This window comes from Notolabrus celidotus, chromosome 8, assembly GCF_009762535.1.
Source record: "Notolabrus celidotus isolate fNotCel1 chromosome 8, fNotCel1.pri, whole genome shotgun sequence".
Lineage (NCBI taxonomy): Eukaryota > Metazoa > Chordata > Actinopteri > Labriformes > Labridae > Notolabrus > Notolabrus celidotus.
This window is the reverse complement of record NC_048279.1, coordinates 21546465-21565031: the sequence shown is the minus strand read 5'-3', so window position 1 is coordinate 21565031 and position 18567 is coordinate 21546465. Positions and strand designations below refer to the sequence as shown.

Genomic DNA, 18567 nt, shown 5'->3' with positions numbered 1-18567 from the left:
ACTGGCCTAATTTGCACAATCTACCTGGGACTTCAGCCCGCGGTCGAAACACAGACGACAATGGGTGCATAGGAACCTTTTACTTCTGGGGAAAGTAGTTCTGGGGGCTAAAAGACCATCTTATGTGGCCCCTGAACTGACATGAGTTTGACACCCCTGCTCTTAGTGAACACGTGTTGTCATCACTTTGACCTTCCATTGGTTGAAAATCCCGTTCTTCTCCTGGGGGACAAATCCAGAGGAAATGTGTTCTACACTGACTGGAGCTTGGGGATGACGTGTCCGTGGCTGAGAGGATAGATGTTCATACATCCTCTCTTTATCATTAACCAGATAGGAAACGATTTCACCATTATAAAAATAATAATGATCTAATTCAGTGCATTTCTAAATCTAAGTATTTGATTATTATTTTAAATATTTGTTTTACTAAAATAAATGTTGTTGAGAATCTTACTTTTTTACGATCTTTGTTGCGGAGTGAAATGGGCGGAGTCAACTGAGAGAATAATCAAGATGGCGTCCTTCACTGAAAGGTAAGACAAAGCAGGTCCGCTCTTTCATCGTTAAATCACCTTTCGTTTGGTATATTATCAGTGTGAGGAAGGGCCAGGCTTTTTACTGTGGTTATCCACTGAATAAACTGAGCCAGAAAACTTCTTGTTTCGGATTTCAACGTCCAGCAGGGAGAATCATACCGGAAAAGTCCAGATCCCCTCAATTGAATTAGCGGCTTGACAGGCTCCCTGTACGATGCAAGGTTAGCACGGATCCACAGGGACGGTTTACGATGACACTGCTGTCAGACAACCAGACATCAGTTCCCCTGTTGAAGGCTAAAGAACCACGGTTGTTAGACGAATCATTTGTGCCTGGTTTCTCACGTACTCTTTTACATTTCCGATTAGATGCTATCCAAATTTAGCCCACATTAGCTGATATGTTAGCTAACTAATGCTATCTCTTGGCATCAGTTCAAGCACATCACATCATCAGGCTGTCAGTGACATGAATTATAATATTGGAGGGCGGGGGGGTCTTCGCATTCAGGCACCTTAAATAGCGTCATTAAAGTGAATATCTGCACGTTGTGTGGCAGGATGAGGAAACGGGAAATTGAGTCACTGCCTGTGAGATTTTCTGAACCCACAGAGAGATCAAAGTCCAGTTTGTACATGTTTAACTCCTGTTTGCACGCTGTAGTATGTCTCGGGTCGTTTTAAATATATGTTTTGGTCAATTCTCGACTAAATTGAAAGTGGAGAAGTTACTGTGACCGTCAGTGGTGGACAAAGTGCACAGCTTCATTACTCAAGTCAAAGTATAGATCCTCTTGGTCTAATAATACTCCAATACAAGTGAAAGATGCTCAGTCAGATTATTACTTGAGTTAAAGTCGCTTTTAAAGTATTCAAAGTACTTCTTAAAACGTCTCAAAACATTGTATTTTCACAAAGCCTAAGTTCAGTTAAAAATACATAGGAGTACATTCTATTACATCATGTTTATTTAGAAACCATTACTTGAAATCTCTAAAAACTATACCATGGAATAAAAACAGACACTAAGTTACTCCAAGCACAGACAACTTAGTTTGAAATCTTCATCTGGAATGAAACAAATGTTATGTAGCTCAACACGCTTTCTCAGGTTGAACAGTGAAAGTTTGTATGTTTGGGCAGAAACAGGGAGAACATTTCAAACAATACATATCATTCTTCATTTCAAAAACCTCTGACACAGGCTGAAGATATGACCATGTGTGCTCATGTGGAGAATTATAGACATCATTACCACCTCTAAATGAACTGCCTGATCTGAGTGAAATCTGCTCTGTGTTTGCTCCACGTTCAACCGTGGAGACGCATAATATACAGGTATGACTAAACCACTGAGACAAACAGAACTACACAAACACATTTTACTGTCTTTGGGATCAGATTTCAGAAAAGAGAAGGAAATTCATGAGCTGACTTCAAAGCAAAAGTAGTGAGTAACTACAGCACTGATGGAAATGTAGTGGAGTCAAAAGTAATAAGTATCCCCAAAAATAATACTCAAGTAAAATACAGATACTCAAAAAATGTACTTAAGTACAGTACTCAAGTAAATTGACTCTGTTACTGTCCACCACTGCTCTGAACCCTTTGAAACCTATTTTGTTTCTTTTGTCTTCTATTTAGGATGGCTGCTGTCTTGGTGCTTTGGCTGGCTGTGTGCCTCAGTGGGACCTGGGCAGTGGACAAGGGCAACTTTAAGACCTGTGACCAGAGTGCCTTCTGCAAGTGAGTTCAGAACAAGAAATAATGCAGTTACTATTTGCTCGTGTTGCGAAGAAAATCGCACGGTTGACAATGAATCACTGATCCCACTCCTTTGAAACAGGCGTCAGCGAGCAATAAAGCCTGGTGAGTCTCCCTATCGAGCCTTGCTGGAGACCATGGAGCTGACCAACTCTAGACTCACCCTGCAGCTCATCAATGACAACAACAAAGTAAGTCTGCACAGAGAAGCATTTCAAGTTGGGTTAATTACATGTTACCATCAGGTCTTGTAGGTGAACTAAATCACAATTATTCAATATGAATAATGTGTCGAGCCAGTCTGCCGATGTCTTCCAGTTTTCGTTTCCCTTGATTTTAAAACAAAATCCTTATAACCCATTGGCTACTTCTCCTTCACCTCTATCCTCTAACCTCTCCCTCTTCATCTACCTCAGGTGCGTCTGCTGCTGGAGCTCTACCGCCTCCAGGGAAACATGACACGGGTGAAGATTAACGAGCTGAAGCCACTGAAGCCTCGCTATGAGGTCCCAGACGTGCTCATCAGGGAGCCACCTACGGAGCCGTAAGTTTCATCAGGGTGTCAGTGACTGTGTGCTGTACTGGTTTGGTGTGATACTTTGATACAGTAGAGCAGTCTGAAAAGGCGACTTCACTTTTTCTATATGTGTTCCTGCCAGAATAATAACACAGAAGGAAGAGCAGAGAAAATGTGCTTAAACAACACACCAAAATAGTTGCTGTGAGAAGTCTGAACTCAACATTTTTCTCATACAGTGACACATGTAAGTCAAAACAGGGAAACACCGAGCCCAGAAAGTTAGAAGTGAAACTCTGAATATACATTTTTGGTGAAAGCAAGCCTTTTCTGACACATAGTCTCTTTATCAGAATCTCTTCATAACTTCAAACTTGAAGTCTAGTGTGACATGTTTACAGGGGACTTCCATCAGATCCATGTCCGGTCCGTCTCTGATCCGCTGCGGTCCGGCTCCGTGCTCTCGTCCGTCAACACCCACCGGTTGCGTTTTCGGAACGCAGCACAGGGCAGGACTGCCGGACAGCTGGAGTCATATGACCGAGGTTTTCCTGTGGTAAACACTGAATCAAGGATTCTCCTCCTCCTCTCCTCATCCATGTTTTCTTCATCAGCCTCTGAATACCTCTGACTTGATGACTCCAGGCCTGCCTCCGCTCAAAATTAATTTTTTTTGTCATAGTTAAGTTCAAAACGATCTAACGATACTCTGGAAATTAACCAGGTTTTAATTTTGTTTTTGTGCCTGACTGCCTGTCCCGCTCCATCTGCTCTGTGCTGATTTGATGCATCGTGCTCCGGCATCCAGCAAAAGTAGAAGTCTTGTGTATCTGATCAGTTGCGCTCCGACCTGCCAGATCAGAGACGCAGCCGGAACGCAACGGAGTGGATCCAGTGGGGGTTAACACATTGACTAGAATAGAAACCTATCAGATCTGGTGCCGTGACGGATCGGAGACAGACCGGACACGGATCTGGTGGAATTTGGCCTTTAGAATTCATTAAGAAAGAAAAGTGCTATAAGCACAAAGTGAGTGGATATAAGAGTTAAATGATGTCTTAACCCTTTCTAAACCAAAACCTCCTCCTCCCTTCTCTTCTCTCTGCCTCAGCCTGTCCCTCCTGTCTCAGGATGAGAACGGGGTTGTCCTGTCCCTCGGAGCTGAGTCTCAGAGGGTCATCGTCAGCGCCCGACCCTTCAGGCTCGACATCATGGAAGGCCGAGAAGTCCTGATGTCGCTGAACTCCCGCGGCCTGCTGGCCTTTGAGCACCTGAGGATGCGCAAGGACACGTGAGAAACCACGCATGCACACATGTTTTTAAAAAAAATGCCAGCCCTCCTTTTTTAATCCACATCCTCACTCAGTGGATGATTTCTGTTTTTGTTCCCATGAAATGGTTTGTTTTTTGAGTACTGTCTCTGACTCGTTGTTCTGTCCTCTTCTCCCTATCATCCTAGTTTCTCCTATAAAGTAACTAGCACAGTGGCTAGCGTGTGGGATAATGTCAAGAGGGTATTCTCTAGGTAAAGACCCTTAAGATTTGTAAGTGTGTATTCTGTCCCTTGTGCAAATGCTGGCAGTAGTGACAAAAATGTTGGGACTCCCATCACACCGAGTACAGTATTTATCCTTCAATAAATGTGAGTGTGAGAGAGAAGCGTGGCTGAGTGTGTGCATGTTGGTGTTTTAATTAAATCCAGATTGAAGGGGTCAGTCTGAACCCTGTTATCATCCTCATTGTGTTGAAGGATCATTGAAAAAAATAAGAAAGAGCCTCTTGTTCAGTATTTTGATTTCTTTTCTCTTATTTCATGAAACAAAGAAAAATCATCCTGATCAAAAACAAACAGAAAAACTAAAACCTGAATGATGTGGGTTCACCTGTCTGCCCGGTGATTTAACTCTGCTCTGCTCTCTGGTTGGATCGGTGTTCTGTTAACTTAATCAAGCGCCTACATAGACTGTCCGCCCGTCAGAGCTAACACTACACCTGCATGACTGAATGTGTCTGTAGACAGAGATGATGTCTAACTGCTATAGAGGGGGAAACAATGCTACTTGTGGAGCCTGTTCTAGAGCTTTTCTATTTTTAACACACATTGTAGTCTGTGTCCCACCAAACAGTTTGTGTCACTTCTACTGCTAGTGCTTTTTAGAGCAGTCCCCAAACTGAACAGCAATATCTCTCTTTGTGGTTATGCTTTAGTTTGCATTTTAGTTTTATAGGTACAAAATCACATCAGGACACTTTCTGCAGCTTCTTCTGAAGTATAATGCCGTACTCTCATTACTGCGGAAAAACAGCTTCTGTCAGTGGCTGTCTCCATGGTTTGTTTTAACAGCTCTATGCTGACATTTGTGGTAATGCCAACTAATGACAGCTATAATTCAAGATGGAGGTGAAATTAAGAATCATCGCCAAGTAGAACTGTCTAATAAGAAACATACTATGACCTTTAGCTGGATGGAATATCCGCACACAGATTTGATTAAAACTTTGTACGATAAAACACTGAGAGTCTCAGAACTGATGTGTTGTGATGAGTAACCCCAGTTATTTTGGGATAAAAACTTTTAGTGGTATGCAGGTTTCAATAGAGACAAGTTACCTGGCATTTTTAGACACTAGGGTTGCAAAGGGGTGGAAAATTTCCAGTAAATTTCCATGGGAAGTTAGGCTTGGGAATTTTGGAAATATTCCAAATTATAAACTTTCCTTAAGAATTTAAGATAAGATAGTAAGATAAGAGGATCCTTTACTCGTCCCACAACGGGGAAATTCAAGTGTCACAGTAACAAAGTAGACAGTGCAAAAAATATAAAGCAAACAAGAGCCTATAAAGTAATAATTATTAAAAAGTTATTAGCAATTAAAATTAAAATTAAAGAGGTAAAAAATAAGCATATCTTACAACATATATATATATATTGGTTATATAGTCTGACCACTGCAGGAAGAATAGACCAGCGGTATCTCTCTGTGAGACACCGCAGATGAAGAAGTCTGTCACTGAACGAGCTACCTAGTGTTGTTATGGTCTCCTGGAGGGGGTGTGACGTGTTGTCCATCAGAGAAGATAGCTTTGCTATCATCCTCCTGTCAGCCACCACCTCCACAGGGTAATATATATATATATATATATATATATATATATATATATATATAATGGGAATTAACTGGGAATTGAGGGTAATTTAATGGAGAGGTATCATATCCAAGCATAAATATTTGTTTTGTTATTAACAGACATCTGTCCAAAATATGAATCATCTGTGAATGTGATGGAGGAATGCACAGTGCATGTAGGGTGTGTGGTCTCAATAGCCCTGCAGTAAGCAGTGTGCTATGTGCATGTGATTGAGGAATAGCATAGATATTCAACTGTTCTTGCATGAAATCTGGTTGTTTTAGTCAGGATTGTGCTGAAATATATTTTCCCCAACTATATTTCAGTTCCCTATTAAGAGCCAACCTTCAATTTAGTAAATTCCTGGTTTATTCCTGTTTATTCCCATAAATGCCGTTAATTCCCATGGAAAGTTTCCAACATCGAAAATTCCTGGAATTTTGCAACCCTATTAGACACTGGTGTTAAAAACAGACTTTACCCCTTTGCACATCAAAATCTGCTCTAGGTCTTTTGTAGTGTTACAGAAAAAAAGTCTGAAAGAGTTGTCGCTTGAATAGGAAGAAGATTTGGACAATAATAATAAATTTATTTATATAGCACATTTAAAAACAAATGTTTACAAAGTGCTTTGACAAACAAAGCGTAGTTCAATAGCAGAGTAAACAAATTGATAGACAGGGAGGAGAAAATTGGATCAATGCAAAACAAAATGCAACGCAAGAGGTTAAAGGGAATACACGTCAATTGAACAGTATGGAGCGGTGTGACAATGGACCAGTAAATCATTGTTGAGAGGTTTTTCAGGGTAAATAGATAAAAATAAATAAATAAATAAAAATGGAGAAGTAAATAAAGGCATTAAAAGGGCATTAAAATAGGTTTTCAGAGTAAAAGGACGACATCACATCAGGAAAATTAGAAAAAGTGCAAAGGATGAATTGGGAACATTAATATAAAAATACTTCTAATAAATGGGTCCCTTTCAATTATATCCCACTCAGGGCTAATGGGTTGCCGATATATTAGAACTCAATGGCACAAATACACTAGTCTGCAGAAGTGGTGGAGTAGCTTCACACTTTTAACATGGAATAAGAACAAGTGGATTTGAAAGATAATATCTGTGGTTGTCCTGCACTCGTATCAGTCCCAACATTACTGGTATGGTGGTGCAATGCGTTATGGGCGGAGAACTTGTTCAGTGTTTTCTCAGTAATGTTTGCTTTATAGTCGGCCTTAAATCACCCCAAGAACCTTGTGTAGAAAAAAACATAGCCTTGTTTTTCCGCTGCAATGTGAATTTGGCATCACAGCTATTTGTGGCCATTGCCCCATGCATGTGTGCTGCAGCTGATCCTCCCCAAAGCTGAGTGTCACTCATGACTTTCAAATTGAAGTCGCTCACGTTGAATAGGCCTTTGGTGTAAAACCCTGGCCTTTATTACACCGTGTTCTCGGGGAATCCACTGAGTGCCAGTTGGTTCTGCTTGGGACCTTGTAGATGTTACATTACCGCAGCCTCTAGAGGTCTTATCCCATGATGCCTTGCTTCAAATAGCCACAAGGTTGGGAGCTGCTTAGTCCCCTTTGTCATTAGACCTAAGTAATTGAGGACCACATAGAGCATTTGTTAGTAGTCATTGTAGAGTCAGGGGCATTCACCAACCTCCCCATTTGTGTGTCCTTTTTGTTTCTATCATAGTGTAACTATACTTATCCCCATATTTTGTCACTCATCAAAGATGGGATGACTTTGTAAAAGGTTCACATCTTTCTTCTCCTCTTGTTCCTTTCCTCACCTCTACCTCCGTTCTTTGTGCCACGGAGCAGTCAGGCTGACCCAGAGGGAGAGAAGAAAGAGGAGGCTGACCCGGCGAACCAGGCCGAGGTACTACACGACAGAATACTCTTTTCTGCTTCACTCTTCCTCTCTATATTTCAAAACACTACTTCTGCACTCGGCCTGTCTCAGTGGACTTAATTTATACTTCTGTTCTCTTGGTTTGTATGTCAGACAGCAGAAGCAGAGGAGAAAGACGAAGACGGAATGTGGGAGGAAACGTTTAAATCACACTCTGACAGCAAACCTAACGGTAGGTATTCTTGTTGTTGCTTCTTCATCATGTTCTCATGTTTGGGGATTTAAAGTATCATCTGCTCTTTCCATTTCTCCTCTAATTATTGTTTTTTTATCACCTCACAGGTCCATCTGCCATCAGTTTAGATTTTTCATGGCCAGGTGTGGAGCATGTCTATGGCATCCCCGAACACGCAGACACCCTCAGACTCAAAACAACAGAGTGAGTGTCAAAAATACGTCATATGAAAAGATGGAGTTTTCTTGCCCTTTTTAATGAAACACATGGGGTTGGATAAAGTCGAGCTTCTCTCTTTCAGTAACGGAGATCCTTATCGACTCTACAACCTGGATGTGTTCCAGTATGAGCTGTATAACCCCATGGCCCTCTACGGTGCTGTCCCAGTCATGTTGGCCCACAATGTGCAGCGGACTACAGGCATCTTCTGGCTCAATGCTGCTGAAACCTGGGTTGATATCAGCTCCAACACAGCTGGAAAGGTATGTCCTTTTTCTTCTCCTTTTTTTTTTTCCTGGGACTTTCTTATGCTCAAAGAAGCTTCACTAACTCCCACACTGTTTCCTCTTTTCAGACTGTGTTTGGGAAAATGTTAGATTATGTGCAGGGCTCCAGTGAGACACCGCAGACAGATGTGCGTTGGATTTCTGAAAGTGGCATCATTGATGTCTTTATCATGCTCGGACCGACACCCAAAGATATCTTCTCCCAGTATGCCTCCCTCACAGGTAGGAAGATGAGTGGTGGACTATTCTCCTGAACATGTTGTACTTTCTTTCCCAGAACCTAGAGTCTCCTCTTGTTTTTAGAAAATCTATCCTGTCTTAATTTTTTATAAAAGAACCAGATTATCAAAAGACAGGTTCAGTTTTCAAGTCCTTAACATTTCCACCACCAAAGCTAAAGTAAAGATAATGTTGGAACCTGTTTTACTTCATGACATGATCATGAATATCAAAGTTGTACGTTTAGGATCAGCATTTGTCTTAATCGACCAAGTCTCATTCATTCCGCTTATGTTGTCCCACAGGCACTCAGGCTTTCCCTCCCCTGTCTGCTCTGGCCTACCACCAGTGCCGCTGGAACTACAACGACCAGGAAGATGTGCAGACAGTGGACGCAGGCTTTGACGAGCATGACATCCCCTACGATTTTATCTGGCTTGACATCGAGCACACAGATGGCAAGCGCTACTTTACTTGGGATCCACACAAGTTTGCAACTCCAAAGGAGATGCTGCAGGGTCTCTTGGATAAGAAACGCAAGGTATGGATTACAAATAATCCAACATCACTGTACCAGCAGACAATGAAAGATGCAACATGTCATGGAATTTTCCTCTACTATTTATTTTCCTGCTTTCCTTCCCCCTCTACCTGTTGACTCTGTGGATTACCAAACCTTCAAACAGCTATCTTTTTTATTTTTACTGTATTCACACTTTTTGTTCTTTCATTTTATAGATGGTGGCCATCGTGGACCCACATATTAAAGTAGACAGCAACTACAAGATCCACAATGAAATCCGCTCTCGTAGTTTCTACATCAAGAACAAAGATGGTGGAGATTACGAGGGCTGGTGCTGGCCTGGTAAGAGACTAAAATCTCATCAGTTAAATAAATAAAACAATAAAACATACTTTGTGGACAGTTTTAAAACTGTTCTTCTTTGTGGTCCTTTTATTAAGATTCATATCTCATTCTTCCTCTTTCTCATTGATGATGTCTTTTAGGTAGTGCTGGCTATCCAGACTTCACCCGTGCAGACATGAGAGACTGGTGGGCGAGTCAGTTTGCATACGATCAGTATGAGGTGAGTCTGAAGGTCGCTTCTCAGTAACAGGAATACAAATAGTCAGTGTTTTTGTTTTATTCTTTCTTTATTTTGGCCAGTTTGCCAAAAAAAAGAACATTGGTTGAATTGAATGGGAAATGTCACTAGATCCTTTTCTGCAACATTCAGTCGTTTTATGCATGCTTGCTTTCGCTATAACCATTTGAAGTAACTCTGTTTCATGGGGACATTATTTGGCCCCCCAAAATAGAATGTTTTTCATGCATAAGCTAACTTATTTGGTTAATCTCAGTAGGTCTTGAGACCAATGTGAAAGTACAGACAACAATAGGCCGAGGGAGTATTTGAGCCTTTAATAAAGCACCAAAGGACCAAAAATCAGAGGGATTGCCTCTGGGTTAATGAGATCTGTTATGAATGAATGAATTCAGTGTGGTTGGTCTGGTCTTGGGACTCATCTTCTAAATATCTGTTCACCATCCAGGGCTCTATGGAGAACCTTTATACTTGGAATGACATGAATGAGCCCTCTGTCTTCAACGGGCCAGAGGTTACCATGCACAAGGATGCAGTGCACGGTGCCTGGGAGCACCGAGACGTGCACAACATTTATGGTTTCTATGTGGTGAGTGCGCACAATATGTCTGAAGCCTTTTTGTGAAGAAGCTAACTTTCCTGTTTCAACATTATCCTCTTTATTTATACATTTTGGTTAAGTAGTTATGAATGACTGTAGTTGGGCTGTCCATGGACCTCTACAGTGTGTTTGTACCAAGCCACTATGCTGGTATGTTTTTATTAAACTTTAAAGGCTTTAGATAGGTAAAAAAGATATACCAATTAACACATTTAGTGTACGATATCAGTGGTAAAAATAAAACTGAATGTCTATATGATCCCACTGTCATGCTCACCTTTTTAAATAGATAATATAAATACAGTATGTACACAATTGGATGAGAAGTGTAAAGATACTCCCATTGCTTCAATCATTATCCTGTGTACAACCTGCAGCAAATGGCCACAGCTGAGGGTCTCATCCAGAGGTCAGGAGGAGTGGAGCGACCATTTGTGCTGACCAGAGCCTTCTTTGCTGGGTCACAGCGATATGGTAAGCCAATTACAGATTTAGTTTTTATTGTACTTACAGCATCAATTTACTTTGTTGTTTCCATCTAACCCCAGCTTCAGGGCATGCCACAGCAAAAGGAGAGTGCAATTTTGAGTCCAGTGTAATTAAAGTGTGTGTGTGTTTCAGGTGCTGTATGGACAGGAGATAACGCTGCTGAATGGGACCATCTGAAGATCTCCATCCCCATGTGTCTGAGCCTTGGCCTGGTTGGAATCTCTTTCTGTGGTGGTGAGTGTTAATGGGCTTCAGTCTGCTGACCACTGGAGAGTTTGTCTCTTTGTTCAGCCTCAAATAACCATCTGCTGAAAGTGCTTATATTAAATGATATTACATTACTCTTAAGACCACGGAAAGTTAAGTTCATGATGCTGTGAGTAAAGGCAGAAGCTACTACAGACGCTCTGCAACTTGTCTTATCAGCAAAAAAAAGTAATTATATTTTTGAGGTTTGGAGTCTGCTCTCTTTATATTTGAACTGCAATAGGATAACAGATCGCCCTTTTTAAGGCATTTCTGCCCTTTATATATCCTACATCACCTTTAATGGTGCATATAAAATCTGAGGGCTGCACAGAGCATACATATTTTTAAAAGCAAACTCAAGACCTACCTTTTTAGTCTCACTTTAAACTGAGTTTTATTCTTAACAGTTTTATTTATTTATTTATTATCTAGTACAAATTTTAGTCACTTTTATTCTACTTTATTTATTTATGTATTGATTTATTTTAAGTATAGCATCTTATTTTCTTTTAATGGTTTAATGTTGTAGTGCTTTATCTTAGAAATTAATCTTATTTTGGTGATTTTAATTTCCTGTGTTGAGTTTTAACATCTTATTTTACCTCCAGTGTTTCCTCATTAAGATATCATGAAAGCATTTCCTCAGTTTGTTCAGCAACTTCTTTTTTATTTATTTTATTTGTATTGTTTTTATTACTATTGTTGCATTTATTGTGTTCTTAACCTTAGGATTGTGGGGTGGGTTTGGGGTCGGGCAGGGGGTGGGATCTTTTTCTTGATTTATTCTATTTTAGGTTGTTTTTATGTACAGCACTTTGTGTTACAATACCATTGTATGAAAAGCACTTTATAAATAAAGTCTGATTGATTGGTATTATTAACCCTATCATTACAATCATGCATTATTTCCCCTCCACTTCAGCCTCAAGTGCTAAAAACAGAGGCGATGTTGTGTTCAGCTTCCTTTACTTTCCATGATATGATGTTTTAATCCGGCCATCCAGACCTGACTCTCACCCTTGCCTCACCTGTCTCATAGCTGACGTTGGTGGTTTCTTCAAGACACCAAGCACTGAGCTGTTGGTGCGTTGGTACCAGACGGGGGCTTACCAGCCATTCTTCAGAGCTCATGCTCACCTGGACACACCTCGCCGTGAACCCTGGCTGTTTGGCCCTGAAAACACCGCACTGATCCGTGAGGCTGTGCGCCAGCGCTACACCCTTCTGCCCTACTGGTACCAGCAGTTCTACAACACACACCACACTGGAGAGCCTGTTATGAGGTGAGAAGTGCACTGAGTTTTTCTGTGCCATATTGTTTCAACATTATGCTACACACTAACATGAAATCAGTTTAGGCATCCTTATTTCACATTTCCAAACCAAAAGTCATTACTGAGTTTTAGTCATTTGAAAAAAATATGGTAGCCCCATGAATTTGTGCTTGACTCAATGGTGATCAAAAACATTAATATGTCATATATGTTGATTTTAGGATTGATTTTAAGATTATTTTACTGACTTTTAAAGCACTACATGGACTTGCCCCTCTATATATCTCTGAGCTTTTATCCCCCTACAAACCTGGACGCAGTCTGAGATCCTCTGACAGTGCTCTGCTAGCTGTTCCAAGGACCTGACTGAAAACCAAAGGGGACAGAGTGTTTTCAGTCAGGGCTCCTACACTCTGGAACAACCTGCCAGAGGAGATCAGACTTGCAGAATCAGTCCTGTGTTTTATGTCGTTACTCAAGACATATTTTTACAGAAGAGCTTTTATTGTGTAATTTTATTTAATTTTAACTCTGTTTTTAAGGGTCTGTTTTATAAGCTTGCATGCTTCTTAGTTTTTATTTCATTTTGTTTTTTATCGCTCCATTTTGCTTTGCACTTCTTCTTGTTTTTATTGCCCACTGTGACGCACTTTGTTACCTGTATTGAAAAGTGCTATATAAATAAAGTATTATTATTATTATTATTATTATTATTATTATTATTATTATTATTATTATTATTATTATTACGGCTGTATACTACAGAAAAGAGGTGCACATTCTTTGTTCAATATATGTTTTATATGTTGTAATACACATGTACGTATTTGTTGCAGACCCCTGTGGGTGGAGTATCCTCAGGATTTGGCTACTTTTGCTTTGGATGATGAGTTCTTGATAGGTGAGCATAATTGTTTGGTGGTCAAAGTTGAAACTTATTTACATTAAAGTAGACGCAGCTCGGTTGTCCACATCTGTTAACTGTTGTGACATCATGATGTAATGTGTTAAGTGTGGGAACAGCTGAGAAGGCAATTTAGAATAAAAAACTTGAAACTACAGTATGGCAGACATGAATGAAAAAATGATCTGAAGCACTGAAGTTGCACAATTCTGCTACAGGGAGAGACTTGTTGGTACATCCAGTTACTGAGGAGGGAGCCAGGGGAGTGACTGCATACCTGCCTGGTAAAGATGAGGTAAGAGGACGGAGCACATTGACTTGAACACATACAGACGGGTTCCTTCTGGTGTTGGTTCACTCATAAAAGTGATGCATATCAGACATGGTGGAGACTTAAGTGACCTCTGAACCTTTTGTGTGTTCCTCAGGTTTGGTTTGACGTCCACACTTTCCAGAAGCACAACGGGGCCCAGAACCTCTACATTCCTGTCACCATGAGCTCTGTAAGACGCATGCTCAATCCACCTTTACAAGTTTGTATTTGTCTTTCTCTCTCCTTCTGGATTTAATACAATGCTTTCTGAATTCTTTTAAGATCCCAGTGTTCCAGCGTGGCGGCTCCATTATTCCCAGGAAGCTCCGCGTTCGCAGGTCCTCCACCTGCATGGAGCATGATCCCTACACCTTACATGTGGCTCTTAACCTGCAGGTAACTCAAGTGTTAAAAAAAAAATCTGAAGACAGCTACCTGACACAAATGTCATCCACCGTTATGCTGTTGTGTTGTTTGTCTTTACTGCATATCCTAAGTGATTTGACCTTTTTGTTTGGCAGAGAAATGCAGTGGGTGAGCTCTACATTGATGATGGCCACACCTTCAACTATGAGAAGAGGCAATTCATCCACAGAAGACTTTCTTTTGCCAACAACATCCTGTCTTCTGTGTGAGTGATGAGTACTGTCTGGTTTTTTTATACATGTTGAAAGCCTGCCCTTTATAGTAAATATCTGCCTCCAAGTAGTTCTTTGTATATAGTGGATCTTCATGTGTCACAGAAATGTAATCAAAAATAAACCACAGTAAAGGTGTTTTTCCACCGCAGGAACTTTACCCTGGAACTAGGGACTTTACCCCTGAACTATGTGCGTTTCGACGGGAGGAACCAGGGTCTAAATTTAGTTCAGGGGTAGATAATCTCCCCCCTGAGAAGCCCCTGTTTGGGGGGCAGTACTTTTCAAAGGTCCTGGGACTTTCGGTTGAACGTAACAGTGTTTGTGGCGTTTACACAGTTGTTGAAACACAGAGGGAGTTCCTGGGAATGCATACTAGTTTAGTTTTTTATTAAGGTTTCAAAATATTATTTAATATAATTTTTTTTCTCCATACGTCACCGGCCTGATTTGCACAATCTACCCGGGACTTCAGCCCGCGGTCGAAACACAGACGACAATGGGGGCACAGGAACCTTTTAGTTCTGGGGAACCTTTTAGTTCCGGGGAACGTAGTTCTGGGGGCTGAAAGACCTTAGAACTCTTGGTCGAAATGCACCTTATGGCAGATGAAGAAGTTAATTCTGTTGAAACAACACAAGTAATGTAGAAATAAAGGGTCCTGGTAATAAAGATTCAGAATGGGCGGCTGTGGCTCAGTGGGTAGAGTCGGTCGTCTATCAATCAGAAGGTTGGGCGGTTCGATCCCAGCTCCAGCAGTCACATGCCGAAGTGTCCTTGAATAAGACACTGAACCCCGAATTGCTCCCTCTGTTGTTCAGAGGTGTGTGAATGTGGACAAATGAGATTAGCTAACACTGATGGTCCCTTACTGTAGCAGCCTCAGTGAGTGAAAGGGTTAATGTGACGAGTAGTGTAAAAGAGCTTTGAGTGGTCAGAAAGACTAGAAAAGCGCTATGTAAGTACAAGTCAATTTACCATCATACAGCATTGCTTAGAACAGAGTTAAGATATTGTTTTGAAGTGCTATAAACCCACTCATAAGTTTTAATTCATGTCTCTGTCTGGCCCACAGTAACCTGGCTCCTGATGCACAGTGGTCCACCCGCTCCTGGATTGAACGAGTTGTCATTCTGGGAGCCAGTAAGCCCAGCAAGGTTATCCTGAGGACTGCTGGTGAGTGCATTAAACAGCTTTTTCATTTTAACAGACTGATCCAGAAAAGTTATAGTCTGAATACTCTGCTGAAATGGCCTCCGGCGATTTCACAAGAGACACTTCAGCAGTTTTTTTTTATTTACCATCTTAAGAGTTCATGATCAATACAGCGGCCCAGAGGTTGAATGTATGTGCCACACAGTTTTAAAGATGCCTTTTAAAAGCTGGTTCCTAAGTGGCTTGTAACTTCTCTAATAACTGAGGCATTTATTTGTCGCTGTTCATGTGCGCAACTGCTGCCAATAAACAAACTTGTTCAAATTATAATACCAGATGTTTTTGTTCAACCTTGGAGCTCAGCTGTAAAACTTTTCAAATGTTTCCTGGAGGTGGTTGTTCTCTGGCCCTCGCTCAAACTGCACCCCCAGGATTACAATGAGCTAACTGTCATCTATTCTTACACTTCATTTGTTTGTAATTATCTGTTCAAAACAAACTTCTGATTGATTCCATCTTTATGTTGATAAAAGGAGGGCAAAACAACTCAGTTTTCTTTACTTGAACACACAAGTTACCATACAAGCTCAACATCAGAGAAAATCTTGGTACAACTTGTACGCAGAGGTTCACCATCTGTTACGCTGTCTCTCTTTCTGTTTTGCAGGTGGACAGGAGAGCCAGGTAGAGTTTGAGTTTGACGCTTCAATGTCCGCGTTGACGCTTCGTAAGCCAGGTATGAACGCAGGGGAAGACTGGACCGTGACACTTCAGTAACAACGGAGACAGAAGATGATGAGGAGGAGAAAATGACTGAACTGGACCGATCAAGAGAGAACAGACGCAAGGCGCTGATACTGACAACTAACTAAAAGCAAGAAAACAGATTAGTGATCATGGAAAATAAAGAACACGAACACACTTACATATACACTGGTCAATGATCAATCCATTCACACATACACATAAACCATGTAGATCTGTTAGTAGAGCTGAGCCATATAATGTTATGTCTCTTTGTGTTCAGTCACACTGTAATACCCGACAGAAAAGGTTCCTGCTAGTGATTAATTATTTTTGTCATATTTTAGATGAAAACAAAGCAAGTCAAGTCATGTGATAGTATTGAATCTTTGGGTTTTAGAAAGAAAACATTGGGGCACTTGTTTCTGTTTTTCTTTGTTTATTTTTAATCACTTGGTTGTCTGCTGCAGAGGAAGGCTCACTGTGGGAGGCTTGTTGCAGTGTAAAATGAAGGCTCACATTCAAAGCACACGCTCCACCTGCTGGTGGTTCCCTGTATCTGTTTCTGACTCGATGCTTTTCTCAAAAAGTCATTCCATTTGTCTCTTAAGCCAAGCACTTCAATCATTTAGGGCGCAACCCTCTTTTACTCATGCTACATTTCATATTTGTGGAGGGATTGCAACAATCAGCTGCGTGGCTCTACAAAACAACTACTTGAATCTTCCTGAAGCCACAAAACGGAAATGAGTCATCATCTGTCTTACCATTCCTTTCCTGTTCATTCTTGTGTAGCCTTTCTTTAAATTTGTGATGAATTTGTGTGCATGGAAATGATTCGTCATCACTGCTTCACAGTGGAATGATCAGGGTGTTAAACTGCTGCAGAGAGAGAGGATTTTCAGCTGTTCCTTGGAGCTAACTTGGCAATGGGAATCACTTCAGAGGACAAACCACTGATGTTTGTGGATCATCCTGATGATGTGCTTTCTTTGTTTTATTGAGTTCTTTTCCCAACATTGTTTACTAGATTATTTTTAATGCACTTAAGAAAGATAGATAGGTTGTTTAGATTTTCATGTGTTACTAGATGTCGGGACAGAGCAGGATTCCCAGTTTTTCATTTGGATCTTACTGAAAAGTTTTAATGTAACCCTTAAAAAGTGTTTCACAATTAAACATTACTTTCTTCAGGGATAAATAAATGCTTACTGCCCACTGATCAATCATAAATGTTTAAATGATTTTCTGGAGACTGCATTATGTCCTGACTAGTCAACTCCTCTGACCTTTTAGGGGTTTTGTTTTTCTACAAGTTTGTCTCCTTGATTGTTTTTATGATCATTAATGTACGTGTTGCTTCAGTTTTGTTAATGATGGCTTAAATTGAAGAAACGGAAGTGAAGGAACAAACTTTGGCTGTCAATCAAAGTTGTCAGATCTACTCAAAACGATGAGACCAAGTGAAAATAAAGTTGACCAAATTAAAAAAGAAGTCCCTGGTTTTGAATCACTAGAGTTGAGAGAACTCATCACAGGAACTTTTGTGACACCAGTTTATTTTGACATTTTTAATATTTGTCATCCTTGATTGACTTAAGAATTAAATTGAAACAGTTACTGCCTCAAGAACTCTATTCATAACTTGTTCTGTTGAAACCGATGAGAAGAAATTAGTGGTGAAACTTTTTTGAAATTGACATAAAAAATCAATGTTGGTAGCAATGGTAAACTTGTGGCTAAGACTTAGTCAATTCAAACAACACATTTTCACAGAAAACAAAGACTCTTCATTCTGACTGATAAGTTTTGCATTCTCTCGCTCTTCTTTCTCTCCATTTGAGCAATATTTATTCATTCATAGCTGCTCCCACAGCAAGTAAGGATTAGCTCTCTGAATTATTCTTTAAGCTTTGCATTAAATTTGTTGATATAGTTCATTACAATACAACATGGATACAAATTGAAATGCAGAGCATTATGTGTGACTAGGTTCGGCAGAAGTAGGACTGTGATAGGGTGTTAAGTGAATTTTTATCAATTTGATTGAAACTATTTAGATTAAAAAAAACAATTAAGAGCTTATATCAGGGGTGTCAAACATGCGGCCTGCGGGCCAAAACCGGTCCTCCAGAGGTTCCAAACCGGCCCGCGGAACGACTTTGCAAAATGAAAAAATTTCAGAGAAGACATTAGCTGCAATTTTTCAATAAAAGTATCTACTTTTTCAAATTTGTCCTCTGGGGGTCGCATAAAATCATAGTGCTGATGGAGCGCAGCTGAACTGGGCTCTGGGACTTTTTTTTGTCAAAGTGAGAA

At 40.5% G+C, this 18567-nt stretch overlaps 1 protein-coding gene across 2 annotated transcripts; it reads left to right on the top strand.

Annotated features, from left to right (window-relative positions):
- Positions 1–218: 218 nt before the first annotated feature.
- Positions 219–17758, top strand: ganab (glucosidase, alpha; neutral AB). 2 transcript variants are annotated; one of them, XM_034689785.1, is made up of 25 exons: positions 413–536; positions 2184–2285; positions 2386–2494; positions 2720–2847; positions 3933–4112; positions 4281–4346; positions 7785–7842; positions 7969–8047; positions 8158–8254; positions 8352–8532; positions 8625–8778; positions 9081–9316; positions 9514–9640; positions 9784–9863; positions 10330–10470; positions 10860–10956; positions 11104–11205; positions 12260–12503; positions 13331–13395; positions 13617–13693; positions 13827–13901; positions 13994–14107; positions 14233–14342; positions 15425–15525; positions 16172–17758. In XM_034689785.1, the coding sequence occupies exons 1-25, from the start codon at positions 439–441 to the stop codon at positions 16279–16281; spliced, it is 2931 nt and encodes a 976-aa protein (XP_034545676.1). In that variant the 5' UTR covers positions 413–438; the 3' UTR covers positions 16282–17758. The 2 variants fall into 2 exon arrangements, with proteins under 2 accessions (XP_034545677.1, XP_034545676.1); XM_034689786.1 differs by lacking the exon at positions 4281–4346 and having other exon boundaries at positions 219–536.
- Positions 17759–18567: the final 809 nt, after the last annotated feature.